The sequence below is a fragment of the Amphiura filiformis genome, chromosome 2 (genome assembly GCF_039555335.1).
Source record: "Amphiura filiformis chromosome 2, Afil_fr2py, whole genome shotgun sequence".
Taxonomy (NCBI): domain Eukaryota; kingdom Metazoa; phylum Echinodermata; class Ophiuroidea; order Amphilepidida; family Amphiuridae; genus Amphiura; species Amphiura filiformis.
The window spans coordinates 5,611,255-5,626,545 of record NC_092629.1 but is presented as its reverse complement, the minus strand read 5'-3'; the positions used below and the strand labels follow the sequence as shown (position 1 = coordinate 5,626,545).

Below are 15,291 nucleotides of genomic sequence, written 5' to 3'. Positions count from 1 at the left end.
GAGGTTATAATGACAATGTTTCATTTTGTCAATGTTCAAATGACAAATGTCAATGCAGTTTTATTTTCCACCAAAAAGGGGACAGGTGATAGAAGGAGAGAGATTAAAACAGGCATGGAAACATAATGCCATGCTATGGGTATACCCAGAGAGGGAGGGAAGGAGAGAGAAAGCAAAGAGAGAACAAATTAAGAAAGGAAGGTGAATGGTATAAGAGCAAAAATTGGGGTATTCGGTTTCCTTCTGAATGCGCTCGATACATTTGTTGTTATGCAAGTGTGACATTGATGATGGGCGCATTTGAGATACGCACTTGATGCGACCTGCACATGAGTACCAAGACACTTCAGTTGAGACGCAGAATTGCTTCCGTTCGTCTCCGCGCACCGTCGATAAAGACCCGAATACCCCCAATTTTCTCCCCTTAGCTAACGGCGTGATTGTATGTAGCGGTATAGGGAGTCCCGGTTCTCCTTCTCTAATTTTGTGGCTGTACGGCTAGTACTGTCCATCATATCTATTCTTTCTTGATATGGCCACTTTGTATTGGTAACTAAGTTGATAATCCCCATCTTCTCCATTCTATTTCAGGTGGAAGCCTATGTGACCGGCCTATGCTGGGTGTTACAGTACTATTACCAGGGATGTCCATCATGGAATTGGTATTTTCCTTTCCACTATGCACCGTTTGCATCAGACTTTGTTGACATCGCCAGGATACCAAATAGATTCCCTAAGGGGACTAAGCCAGTAAGTATTCTTGGTTATTTATTTTTTCGATTTTGGAGTGTCCTTGGACCTAAAGCTAATTTAAAATGCTAGGATCATTCTTGGTTGACATTTAAAAAAAAGAAAGAAAAAAAAGAAAAGAAAAATAGGCCCCAGTGTTTTTAATATGCAAAGTATAATTTATGTTCATGGCAACCACTATAAAAAAAACAGGGGGTGATGATTTCAAATGGAGCCACCCGTGAAATTCCCACTCCCTGTGTGGGAGATTAAGGTCATAGACCCCTTCCATAGGTGTGATGAATGGCAACTGGTATAGCCCAGTGTGTTGTAATTGCCAATTTGTTATTGCTCCATGTAGAGTACTTTGCCATGCTTATAACAATGTTATTTTTTGTTTCATTTAGTTTGAACCCCTTGAGCAGTTGATGGGTGTATTTCCAGCAGCTAGAGTACTTTGCCATGCGTATAACAATGTTATTTTTTGTTTCATTTAGTTTGAACCCCTTGAGCAGTTGATGGGTGTATTTCCAGCAGCTAGTGGCAATTTCCTACCTGAATCATGGAGAACGCTTATGTCAGACATAGTAAGTATCTAGATTGGGGTGTGGCAGTATTATGTATCCTTGCCCCTTGGCGCCACAACCAACGTTCAAAATAAGCGCTACTGCATTGCAATTTGTACCCAAAAGTTTGCCTTTTCCGATACAACTTTACATGTGTGTTGCAAATTGCGACACCACATTGTACTTACTTTATGTATTAATTGTCTGAAACTGCACTTCAAATTGCTCTGCGTCAGATTAAATTTCAGCACAACAAATTAAGAAAGAAAGGTGGGTGGCATGAGAGGAGAGTGTGTGCATGGTAGAAATTATGCTTCATATCATTCCAGTTGGAGCTGTAAACCCCAAAGTAAAAAAATAAATTATGAAAATACAACCCCTAGCTACGTAACTGTTTGCTAAAAAAAAAAGACCGACCGGCCGTACTTGAAAGGTCCATCCTCCCGCAGAACAGTATGTTTTTTCATCGCATTATATTGTTATTTGCTTTTCTTTTTTCAGGATTCTCCCATTATTGACTTCTATCCGTCAAATTTCAAGATTGATTTGAATGGCAAGAAATTTGCCTGGCAAGGTGAGTAAAATATGGACCATGTTTGCACTTATTTCCCATGTTCAACCAGGGACACTAATGACATTAGTAATGTGCCTGTAACTGGGGACACACAGTCAATGGGGATATCCCAGTTCCATTTAGTGCTTTACAGCTGTGCAAGTTGGTCTCTGTGTGTTTAAAACTTTGAAAGTGTACAACTCCCCAGCTGGCCTGTAAACAAGTTCATTTTTGTGTGAACTCTTGTGAATTTTTGGCGATTGACGTTTCATACATGTAATTGGATCTGTACTTAACAGGTCTGTAAAGTCATCGCCAACTGGGGATGTCCCCGGTTTCTGTAATATTAGTTTCTGTAAATGAAATTTTATATCATTTTGAGTGTTTTATAGATGTCATTCTTTAAAAAAAATTTGTATGTTTGTTGTTTTTATCTTTATCATGTAATTTGACCTTTGGGTCACCTTTTGATAAATGTTAATAAAATATGAAATTTGAAATATGTAACCATCCACCACAAATGACCAGTAGTGTCGGCAGAGCTTTTATTAAGGTATGGTCCATTAAACTTCTCAAAAAAATAATAGAAAACAAGGATTTCTCAACTCTCTTACTGATGTTTTACTACCTTGCAAACAGGCAATATGACCATGTAATATTATCACTAATATTTCATTGTCAAGGTTATTTTTGGGAGAATTTGCCTTTCCAATACCTGAGTGAAAAGTAAAAATGCTTACAGTACAGCCCATAAGTGGTGGACAGTTACATATCATGATTACATCTTTGTTTTAAATTCATTTCTTGTCTATTGATTTGATATACAGGTGTAGCATTGCTACCTTTTGTAGAAGAGAAGAGGTTATTAACAACACTGGCTGAGGTCTACCCCAATCTAACCCCGTCAGAAAGTAAGTATTATAAGCAAAGCATGGGCTGTTCCAGTTTAAATCCATACACCCCTATATCTTTCTATAGTCTTTCAAATATGGGAAGGGGGGAAGCCACACAAAAAGAAAAGGCAAATGTTGGCTCAGAAATTGCTAGATTTGGGTGCTTTAGACGTAACAGAATATTTTATTTTCAGTGGTAGGTTAAAGTAAACATATTAAGGAATCTAAAAATAATAAAAACTGAAAAACAAAATTTGTAAGGTTTTTCACCCCTTTCTCAACTTTGACTCGCTGTTTCTCGAAATGACTGAGTGCGACTTATGGTGGGCTTTGTCAGAATAGGTCACATATGTGTATGTTATTTTATTCCCCAGGGAAGAGAAATAGCCGAGGACCAGACAGGTTGTTTGTTGGCAAGAAGAATGCATTGTTTTCCTTCTTTAATGAACTCTACGATTCACAAGCTTTAGACAAGGTAAGTTATATGTATGTGTGTGGGGTGTATGTGTAGGGATGCATACATAATCACACTTAAACGTGGACATTCTTACCAAGCTTTCCAATGGAGATGGATGATAAAGAACCTTAAAACCTACCCTAATCTTTCACAATGTGAGGGTCATTGAAAGAAAAGTTGACCAAAGTTACAGCAAAAGGAAGCAATATATCAGTGAAGTAAATATAAGATTTACCCACCATTTTATCATATTAGGGCACTCTTTTACCATACTAGGATCTATATAAATAATAATAATAATAAAGACAGATTTAATATAGCGCCTAATGCAAATGCCTCTAGGCGCTTTACACAACCAGAAACAGATTAAAATATCTTAAGCTACAAACAAAGAAAATTTAAGGGCCTAACAAATACATTTTTTTTTTTTTTTAAATAATAAACAAAATTTTATACAGAACAATATAAACAAAATGAAAGTGTCATAATCCACGCCGCTTCCCATAAGCCAAAAAAAAAAAGCAAACGAGGAGGCACGACAAAAGGCACATATGAAGCGACGAGGGGAATGAGTTTAGAACATCATATTTCATAAAATCAATAAGCACATAATAAGCAAATATAAATGTAAATATACACAGAGTTTTAAATAGAATTGCACTACAACCCAAAAAACAGCATTTCGAGCACACCACCGCATAAAAACAATCAAAAAGCTGTGACCGGCACAGACGAAAAACCTGGTAAAAGCCCTAGAGAGGAGAGGTTGCCAGCACATCACTCTCAGCAATATTTCAAATGTCTTGCTCCCTAAATAGAAAAAAAAAATGGGCAGGGTTTGACTAAATATACACAAAGCAATTATTATCACAAAATACAATATAGCAATATAATTTAAATATACAGATAATTATAACAATCAGAATAATACTAGCATTCAAACAGCGTATCGAGCATATCACACCTTTCCGCGAAACCCGCACAGGAGAGAAAATGCGACAAAATTGAGAAAGCCCAGGAGAGGAGAGGTTGCCAGCACATCACTCTCGACGAGATAAATATCACGCCCCATAAAACATAAATTGGCTGGGTAATAATTGGTATTGCACGGAACATAATACATTAGAAACAACATATATGCATGTATCATGTATCCACAATAAAGGTATCATTGTTGTTGTTTTCCTCCCATAGACTACCCAGAATGTAGACATGAGTGCAGAACTAGCCCATGGTATGAGAGGTCTGATTGGTGAAGATGAATTTGTCACAATGCCCGGAAGGTAAGCTGTCTACCATATCACCCCCTTGTGGTAAATCCAAATCCAAATTCTAGCTAAAAATTGTTGAAATTTATATGCCTATAATCCAGTTTTTGTACAACGTTGGCCTAAAATTTAACAATTTTGTTTGGATTTCCAAAAAATCGTCCACACCTTTTCCAAACCTTTGAAACGCTCACGCTAAAGGACGCAAATTACAGTTTAATTTCGGGTTCTTGCTGATGAATGCCAGAGGTACATTAAGTAGCTACCGTGAGCAACAAACCAAGATGGTGGATTTGCCATAGCATTGCAATTTTGAATCTGTAATTTTTTAGTAGTAGAGTGTCCCTGAAAAAACTGTACCCAATAGAAATTGTAATTGTTTGTATTTTAATTCATGACCCCCCCCCCCCAACAAGATTGAATAATTTATGCAATTGCATAAAAAGCAGCTTATATACTTTTTGAATTTTACCAATGACCACTTTGCTCTTGAAATATAAGACTTTTACGCTAATAGTTCATTTGAAATCCCATCCCCTGATTCAAAACAACAGTCAGTGGTCTGTACTGGGTATTAGGCATAAATGGTTCAATGCATTCTTTTTGTTCATAACACTGTACATACATGGTGTACGGGATGTTCACAGTCCAACAAATCAACAGACCCTTGTCATGACCAACAGCATGACACACATTGGCAACACTGGAGTTGGAGGAATTATATAGCAATTCTCTTTGTTTTACCTCATTTGATCAGCACAAAATTAACAGGAGACAGAAATACAAACGGAAATGTTACAATATTACTTAAATGTTTTTAATTCTCAATATGTTTATTCACAGACTACACCGGTCACCCGTGCCAGCCTGTCAAGACATTCCAGATAGTCAAGTATTATGGTAAGTTAATTAACAAGTGACTTTTACGGATCCGTCAAGGACCAAAAAAATCTGTAAAAGTCGCTTGAAAATAGTCAATATGTCAGGCAAAATACCCTTGAACCATGGTCTTTTCAGAAATATCAAAAAAACTCCTGCTCTTGAGATTATACCCCCCATTGGATTTGCACAGGAATTAGGTTATTACAGAAAAATTAATGGTACACCCCTATAGAAGATATGGGACCCCCCCAATGTCAGTTTTGCAGAGGGAATTTCCAAGAAAAAGGATTTTTCTTCAGAAATGTAAAGAAGATGTGGGAATCCAAAAACAATTATCAGTTTTTGCCATGCTGCTGGGAATTCTCAATTTTTAAAGCATTTTCAGAATTCCCAATTTTGGGGGAGCAAAATATTGCCCTGGGAATTCCCAATATTTTCTGAGATTTGTGTCTCATGACATGAAAACAAAGCCAAACAAAGTTGTTTCGCTTGCCCAAGATCGCAATAGTTGGAGAAAGCTTGTAGCCGACTGATGATGATAATGATGACATGACAACACAGTTTAAATAGGTTATTCAATGTAGGGTTTAGTTGCTTTACCACTGTTCCACCAAGCCCTCACAGTGCACCACATGGTATCTATATTATTACTGTGTCTCCATAATATACAACAAGCAATGAAAGCATGTGTTTTATCTATTCCAGTGTGACATACAAGGACCCTCAGTATGGTGATGACCATCTTTTCTCAGCCAAGCAGCTCCCTGGAGCAAAGTAAGTTGTTATGTGGTTAGCCCCATGAATTGGACTATTCCAGTTGAATTCCATACACCCTATGGAAGACACAAGGATAATCTTCTATCTTAGATTCTCTTGTGTATTTATTAAATTGTTTGGGTCAAGTTATATATATTTTAGGAGTGAGAAGGAAATCCGTCCCATCTGTGCATAGGGTGACTCCATCCCAATCCCATGGGATATGTGTCATTAGGTGCATGCCTTCCCCCTTCTTGCAGAGCCACTGTTTGATATTCCCCTTGTTAGTCACCTCTTAATTGAATATTAGCAATATTTATAACAATCCTTTCTTTTTCACATTTATTGAAACATTATGCTGCCCATCACGTTATTTTTCCGAAACAAATTTGGTGTAGTACAACTTTTTAGAATTGGTTAATAGTGCCACAAAAAGTTAAGCGTCTTGCTAATTTAGGCATGACAAGGTAAATTTAGATTACTACGACACTCAGATCAGCCTTATTCAAGTCTAGCATCATGTTAATTCAAGTCTAGTATCGTCTACATGTCTGATCATGAGTCATTCATATAAGAGGTTGTCTTAAGCTGCACAAATAAGTGTTTATATCCTATAGTATATTAAGTAATTAATTAAACTTAGATCTCAACGCAACATATTAAGACATGTACCTCTAATGTTTTGGTCACAACTTTGGCCTTCGTCAGGAGACTGGCAACCCAAGTTTGGGATCAGTAACCTTTTAATTTTTTGGACAAAAAAAAAAAAAAAAGCGCAGTGATTTATAGTGCGCTACACACAGGTACAATGCCTAGATGTTGATCCACAAGCCTCAGCACACTTTACAGGTTGTCACTGACCACTAACGGCCCCACATCATTCCATAAACCATTTAACAACAAATCAGGGACTTTGCTGCTACAAGAGCGCACACCCTAGACATTCCACAATTAACCATCGCAACCAGGATCAGCTCCTCGAGTTTCGTACGGGTTACAACGAGACAATTAGCAGCAAGTTCCTTGTCCAGGGGAATTTCAAGCTAACTCAATTTTTCCATGAGAGCATACTAGGCACCGCCAGGGTTCGAGCCCGCAACCTCTCGCACCATAGTTGAACACCTTAACGATTGAGCTAACTTGACTGCTAAGTCACCTGACCCCTAAAACATGCTTGTGCACTCTTGATAACTTGTATCACCCCCCCCCCCCTCCCCCTCCGGTATACTTGGGTTGCCAGTCTCCCGATGAATGTCAAAGTTGCGACCAAAAATTTTGATGTACGTCTTAATTTTGTGCTGAGATTATTGGTTTTATATAATTATGAAGTCTACCATCACAGATGAACTTTTCATGCTAGTATTTACTACAGAATACTTTAAATCACTGCAATTTTCCCTTCTTACAGGCCTCCAGGAAAAGTTCTCAAGCCCCAAGATTTTGAGGAAATGGAAAGAGCAAGTCGTGGTCGTGGAGGTTATCGTGGACGTGGTGGTGGACGTGGTGGAAATAGAGGTAGAGGAGGATGGAGACCACAGCTGGGCTTCACACCTGATAGTGGTTACCGTGACAACAAGTCGGCTGATTCAGCAAACAGAATGATAAGGTGAGAATGATTTGGGTGATGCCAGGGTGCTATTTTGGTCTCCATGTGCGACAATCAAATATGGGAGATTTAACTGGGATGCACTGGGCTATTATGAGTACTGACTCACTAATCTAAGCAATATGAAAAATACAGTTCTTTTCCAGAGGGGGGATTTTTGAATTCTGGCCAGGTACCCATGCTCCATCTGAGAATAGGGAGGCTAGCACTATTCTTGGGGCTTGCAAAAGGGGTATCAAATTCACTGTAGCCTCTTCTAGTCTTGCTGGGGATATCAAATTCACCTCTTCTAGTCTCCAAGTCCCATTAGGGTGTGTTTTTATAGAAATCTGGTCTTGCTAGGGGGGTGTTTTTATAGAAATCTGGCCCGTTAGAGGTATATTTTTACTTACTAGTCCTGGTAGGGGTTACCTCCAGGCACCTCAGATCTAGCATGGGTACTAAGAAAATCCTTAAGGACCCCCGGTTCTTTTAGATGTATTTGTGACCCAGCACATCGAAATAGACCACCTTGCGGCAGTAATGAAAATGGAGATTTAAACAATAGGATAAACTGCTGCTTTTTAGCTTGAAAATGACACCTTACTTGTTGAAATCAGATAAAGTAAAAATGTTTTATGAGGCAAAACAAGCTCAGAATTCTTTTTATTTTCTTTATATTTTTCCATCTTCTTTCATTTATCTGCCAATGAAGCTAGCCGCGAAGTGGTCTGTTTCGATGTGATGGGTCACATTTCACAAATTTCAAGAAATTGTATCTCTTATCGCTAAGCACTTACCCAAAACTAGCCATAATCTTGATCCTAGCTACTAACTGTGAACACTAAACCCCAAACCCTTAACACTTCCGCACTCCGTATAAATGCTCTAACAGAAAGATCCCAATCCTTGCTCACAGTGCATAAAGGCACCAATAGCACAAGCTCATGGCAGCCATCTTGGATATGCGAGTGAGGAAAAACTTATACTACCATTAGAATTGAAGACCGAATTAAAAAGTCTAGTTTGCGTCTGAGGCAAAAGCACGGCCTGATTTGTTGCTGACCTGTGCAGTACAGCATTTTTGTTCTGGTTGACAGGACATCATATATGCAAACTAGAACATTTCACAGGTTTATTCCTCATTCCTCATGAAAGAGTTTTTGAATTCACCTTTACTGCACATGCAAGATGGCCACCATGCCATGGCAACCATCTTGGCAATATTGATGGGATGTATGCAGGAATTGTTAACCATAAATCTAAACCTAATCCTATTCCTTAACCCATATCTTAACCAAACCTTGATCTAAACATCCTAAATCTGAGGGTAGCTTAAAGTATTATAGCTACTAGTGGCCAGGTAAATCTGGGTTTTAATGTGATTTTATTTCATATGCTAATCTGTTTATAATATATGTGATGTAATATGACTAGTACACAAATGTTGCCTGCTCATGATGAGGGAAATGGTGCAAACTATTGCACAGAGGTGAATTGGAGGTCGTTCCTGAAATGAGCATTTTCGGAAAATAAAGAGCAGCCAATATTTGTTTAATAACGTTTGAAACTATCACAGCCTCAAAAAAAGTAGTTAACAACAAGTAGACTATCTGATTGATGAGTAGCAGTATCAGATTGATTCACTGAGATCACAATGTCGAGCGGAACAAAAAGTTCACTAAAAATTGACTATTTACTGTGACGGAAATAGTCAGAATATTTTATGGCATGAAATTCAGTATTTACCAATCAACCGACAGAGATATTTTCAAGCGTTATTTAATAGTTGTTATATTCACCCAATGCATGTACTTGCTTCCATGTTTCTATTCTGTGTGTTCTTTTAGTCCAATTTCAAGCCTGGAACAAGCTCAAAGATTCCAAGCCAAAAGCTGGCGTGCACAGCTCCTCACTCCCATGATCCCCCCTGATACCATATCCCCAGCTATGCCTTATAGTCCCATGATGCATTGCCAACAGTCAGGCTTCATGTCCCCAACTCTGCCATGCCTTCCCATGATGCACCACAAGTTGTACGCTGCTGAAAGGTAGGACGGTATATGAAGGAAGTGATGAAAGTGATGCAACAAGTATGATTGTGTATATTCATATCAAAATGAGGCACTTGTCGGCTTCTACATGTGTCTCTTTTTACATAATAGCTAGGAATAAATACCAGACTCATCTCAAGTGGAGGTCACTGAAAAATCATCCCCAAATCACATGGTATAGGAATACTGAGAACATTCCTAAACCATGTAACTTGGGGATGATTTGAAGTGACCTACACTTGAGATGAGTCTGGTATTTATTCCTTGCTATTATGTAAAGAGAGACACATGTAGCAGCCGACAAGTGCCTCATTTTGATATGGATGTACACAATTATATAATCGACCTGAGAAGAATATACCAGAGTGATTGGAGGCAGTGGTTTGCTACAGCCTTACAACAGTAGGCTATTCCAGTTGAAATCCATATACCCCCATATGGCCATATCATCCACACATGGGGTGTAGATTTTAAATAGAGTCACTCATTCAGGTAACCCCTTTGAAATTAACACTCCATGTGTGGGAGGTTTCAGGCATGTCTTCCATAGGGGGGGGGGGGGTGTGGATTGCAACTGGAATAGCCCATTTATGTGCTAAACCAATGAAAAATGTGTCAAACTCACAAAACTAAGAAAACAGCAGGAACATGCAGATTGCTTTCATTTATGTGACACTAGTTTGGGAAAAAGTTTAGTGCAAGGCTGCCAAATTCAACAACCTTATCAGAGCCAAATAATACCTAGATTTAGATCATTTTGATTGAGCCTTCATTCAAAAATCACAAAGATACATATTTGAATTAGAAGATATCTTACCCTTCCCAGAATCCTTTGCAACAAGATATAACACCTCATTTCATCAAATGACACTTCAATTACTTTGTACAAGTTCCCTTTGTTTTCATTTTGAGAGTAGACTGGCTAAGCATGGGTCAATAGTCAAGAAATGAACATATTTTGCAAGACCTGGATATGCTCTGTTCATTGAGGTACATTTTGTCACCATCGACACATGTTGCACTAGATAGCAAATCAGTACAGGAAATTAAAATGGGAGAAATGCATTATAGGAAGTTTCAGATATCTTCTCTGTATTTGAATCAGGCCACTTGCTACCTGCGGATTTTAACCACTGCGTACTTATATGAGTAGGAAAAACATCAATGATTTAAACATTTTTTAGGGATTGTTTATTGTTTTGTTTGTTTGCTTGTTGTTTGTGTTTTGGTGTTTGTCTTCTAGTCCCTCTGAGATAATAATAATCATAACAATTGTTTTATTATGCACAGGGGCAGCCTCATGGGCTCATATGCCGGTAGGGGACAATCCCAAGGATCCTCACCTTATGGAAGAAGTAATTATGGAGGAACCCCACAGGGAGGTAAGTAGACTGACTCCTTTGTCATCTATAGCCTGAGACAAAATTAAACAGACTAATTTGCGTCTGAGGGCCAGATAGCCGAGCGGTTAAGGCGTTGCGCTGTCGGCCGGGAGATACGATCGGCAAGAGTTCAAGCCTTGGGCTTGCCTTAGGTGAAAATTCTCTTCCCTCCCAAAAAGTTCTTATATGGTCGGGAATCCTTCAATTAAGTCCAGTTTCATCAAAGAATTTAATTGTAGAATTTCTTCTCGCCCCCATACACTGCTTAGCACATGCAGATATAGGTAGTGTATGTGCGACATCCGTGATTCGAAAGTCACATAAAGCCATTGGTCATGTGTTCAGGAGGATTCATCCCTGTGCACGTTAAAGTGTCAGAGCTATTCGAAATGAGAAGGGGGACCATCCCCGGTTCTGATATCTGCACTCAACCCTTTAGGTTCAAGAGGACAAGATAGGTGCAATACAACGCTGGTTGTCTACCCATAAATCCAGTAGAACTAAAACTGATGTCACTGTCAGTCAAACTCCCTGTGTCCCTTGATTGGTTATTAGTACATAAAAGGAAGGTTGATTCATCTGGTGCCGATAGGCGAAAAAGAATCACCGAAAATGGTGAAAAATTACAGTACTTTTACAGTACTTATACAAAATCAATGCACTCCTGACATCTTTCTAACGTTTGCTCTGATTGGTTCTCATTATAATATAAATCTAAGAGTGTATGAAATCTGAAATTAATTATGAATAGCGTCTGTATAAGGTGATTAAATTTCTCATGGCACAATCTCCAACAATCTTTCCTATACCGTCATCTTACCATGTCTGCTGCCCCCATAGTCTATGAAGATATATGTATGGGACCACATAGTTGGAGTGAATACTGCCCTCACTCGGTTCACTTTCAAACGTATAAGATTTCCTTTTTTTCAATATTAGAAACTGGAAGCACTTTCCCTGTTTTATTAACCCCAGGGCCAATTCTGTAATAACTTCATTTCAGCTTTTAATTCATTATAAGTATACTTTGTCCCGCTCTAACTATGGTAGAGAACAGTAATATTGTGTGTGTGTGATGCCAGAGTTAACTATTGATAATGCATGCATAGTTAATGGAAGTAGCACTTCAAATATGGAGTGCAGGAAATTCTAAATGAAGACCATCTGAAGTATGTACACACATGCAGTGGGACCTGAGGACATTTTACAATTATTCCTGGCGAACTTGGAGGAAGGGCCCAAAATGTATCTCATATAGAACTAGTTTCCAATCAGAGAGGGGGAAATTTCTGTAGAGTGGGGAGGTAGCTTACTTCAATCTGTAGTTTGGGAATCTGAAAACACCTCATTTCTTTCTCATAATACCAGGAAAAGTTTTTCTGAATATTATATTAAATTTCTGTGAAGCTATTTACCGTTGCGTGTGCCGTGTGCCCAATTGCATCCTTTTGGGGGACAGAATATATGTGATACCATCAAGCTAAATGAGTCTGATGTCGATTAAAATCAAAGTTCGGTTTTCAATTTCATTGCATGAGCCATTTTCAGAGCTTCATTTTGCTGAAAACTCCATCATACTTAGACTTAAGTTTCTAGAAATATGGCCATTTTGTTGCTCAGAGCAATAAAATAGAAAGGAAGTGGAATACTATTCAGCATCGAAGTGGTTACGTAATTCTCTTGGTTACCGGATCACGCTATTTTGATATCCTTCGAGTACCATATACTTTGTGTGGTGATTGTTTCGATCGTAGTTCATTACTCTGGCGCGTGATCCCGTTGGCATAGTAACATTACGTACACCAAGATATTACGTAACTTCGATACTGAATTATTGGCTATAAAAGTCAAAATCAGTATCCCTGACATTGTTCCCATTTGACTTGCTCACATCCCATATGATATAGTTGTACATTGTGTCCTAACAGGGTGCATTCATTTTGTGCTAAAAATGTGGTGGGTATTCGTGTTGCTGACTAGAGGTGTAGCATAAATCTTCTAATCAGGTGATAGGGCTCTGGTCCTGATAGAGAGGCTCAGAGTCTGATCAAGGGGGTACTGGCCTTTTTTTCAATGTAATCTTCTGTTAGAGAGCTGGAATGTGATTCCCTGGTGCCTACAATGAAAATGTATGAAACCCAAGGCTTATATTAAGTAGGCACACAGGCTTTCTTTTTACCCCAGGGTTATTCAGTTTTGGCTCCTGGTGTGTCCAATATTTTACACTTCAAACTATAGGACCAGGTGCCATCTTTGGGACCAGGAGCTCATTTAAGCTCTGGAGTAGCTCCTGGTCCAGTAGCCATCTTTGGGACCAGGAGCTCATTTTAGCTCCTGATCCAGGCATACTTAATAATTATAAGGCTGAATGAAGCCTTTGTTAGGGAGATAGATTTTACTTGCAAGGTGATCCTCAATAGAGAGTGTTATTAAAATATTTGGTCACATGTGTGATCACCGGGCCTCTATAATGTGATTTCTTTGTTTGGGTGGGGGATTTATGCTGGTGAAAATTTTATCAGCTAACCATCTCCACATCAGTCCATTTCCATATGTTATCACCCCATGAAATAGACACACAGGCCTATATCATCTTCCCTCCTTCACTCACCCTCTTGAAGCCAAGCAAGCCAGATAGTATGCCCTGTCTATGTATCGACTGATGGGCCATGTGACAGATACCTGCCACATTCAAGATGCGTCAAGGAGCACATGGTGAGGTGGCTGCATTTCACAATTAATTGCCTTTAATTGATTGCAGTTTAACACTTCATGTGCTGATGTCATGATCACAACGATATCTTAAAGTGTTCCCAAGTCAGATTTTTTTTAATTCTCATTATGCAAATCAGCATAGATCATGATTTGATTCTAAATATCGTTATTTAGATTAATGGGTTGGGATGCAGGAATCCTTTTTATGTCAGTTTTTAGAAAGTTCAAACAAGATTCTCAACCTAAAAACTCTTAATATGATAATAGAAATGTTGCTGTTTCATACTCCTGTATCACGTATAGTCCTGATATATGTGAATAGCTCCCATTTGGGCTATTGCATTAGAAATCTGTCATACCCCTGTGGAAGATTTAAGAGAAATCTTCAACAGAGGGAGTATGTTTTTCAAGTGGAATTGGACAGGGTTTTTTTTAACCCATACTCCTCCCCCTGTAAATGGCTTTATCTGTATATTTCACAACTGGAATGAGTATTTCAAATGGAAGTTGCCCAATTATTTATTTTATTTGAAATCCACATTCCCTCTGTGGAAGACTAGCTAAGCCTTCCACAGGGGGAGTATGGATATCAAATCTAATAGCCCATTCATTTGTGTGGTTTTCTCTTACAGTCCATCAAAGCACTAAGGTTTGGTTTTCATTTTAAGATGTCAAAATTGAAATCTTATTTTGCTGAATATCTTGCTTTAACACAAAGTCTGCTGACAGACAGACAAGTTTTATCTTGTTATGAGGACTTGACAACTTTCACTCGTGGTCACAATATTTTGTCACTGGACAGGAAAACCTATGTAAATTTTCACTGTTACTGTTGGCAAAACATCGAACAGTACAAATTGTCAAATTTGAAAGTATTTTTCATTTTGCAGGGACACATAAACTGCCTAACTGTACAAAGATGTTGTTTTCTGTAACTGTGTTTGATGTCCCCTGCAAAATGAAAATACCTTCAAATTTGTCATTTTGTGGACATTTTATGGAATAACAGTGACAATTTACTTCAGATTTTTTTCCTGCCCAGTTACGATTTGCTGGTTTCAGTCCTGGCCATGTCACGCATACGATGACATGAAGACAACATTTCAGCAGATTTCTACAAAGTTAATTGTACCCGTTTTTTATTGGTTTTAGTATGATTGTTAATCATTCCTTGGTTTGTGTTAAAATTAAATAGTTTGAACCATCTAGCTAACTCATGTGATAACATGTAAACAACATTTCAGCAGAAAGCAGCCATTACTGGTTGCCATGGTTTCTACCCCCACATTCACCTTGACAACGAAATCTCAACTACTTTATTTGAAACTTGCCCAACACCTGGCATTTGAGTAGTTCTTAAGTAGGAAACTCGAGATGGGTCTGTGTAGGCACAAATAGAGTAAAACACGCTCGTAGTTTTGTTTGATGTGCAGCGATTGAATCGTTCTGAA

At 38.4% G+C, this 15,291-nt stretch overlaps 1 protein-coding gene across 1 annotated transcript in view; it reads left to right on the top strand.

Moving 5' to 3' along the window:
* Positions 1-15,291, top strand: part of LOC140145814 (5'-3' exoribonuclease 2-like) — a 119,648-nt gene that overhangs the window by 32,048 nt on the left and 72,309 nt on the right. Inside the window, exons 19-28 of the mRNA XM_072167493.1 lie at positions 592-750; positions 1,227-1,316; positions 1,797-1,869; positions 2,676-2,759; positions 3,116-3,216; positions 4,393-4,481; positions 5,310-5,366; positions 6,054-6,122; positions 7,513-7,710; positions 11,034-11,125. Of these exons, the coding sequence (XP_072023594.1) occupies positions 592-750; positions 1,227-1,316; positions 1,797-1,869; positions 2,676-2,759; positions 3,116-3,216; positions 4,393-4,481; positions 5,310-5,366; positions 6,054-6,122; positions 7,513-7,710; positions 11,034-11,125 (1,012 nt within the window). The remainder of the gene's footprint in view (positions 1-591; positions 751-1,226; positions 1,317-1,796; positions 1,870-2,675; positions 2,760-3,115; positions 3,217-4,392; positions 4,482-5,309; positions 5,367-6,053; positions 6,123-7,512; positions 7,711-11,033; positions 11,126-15,291) is intronic.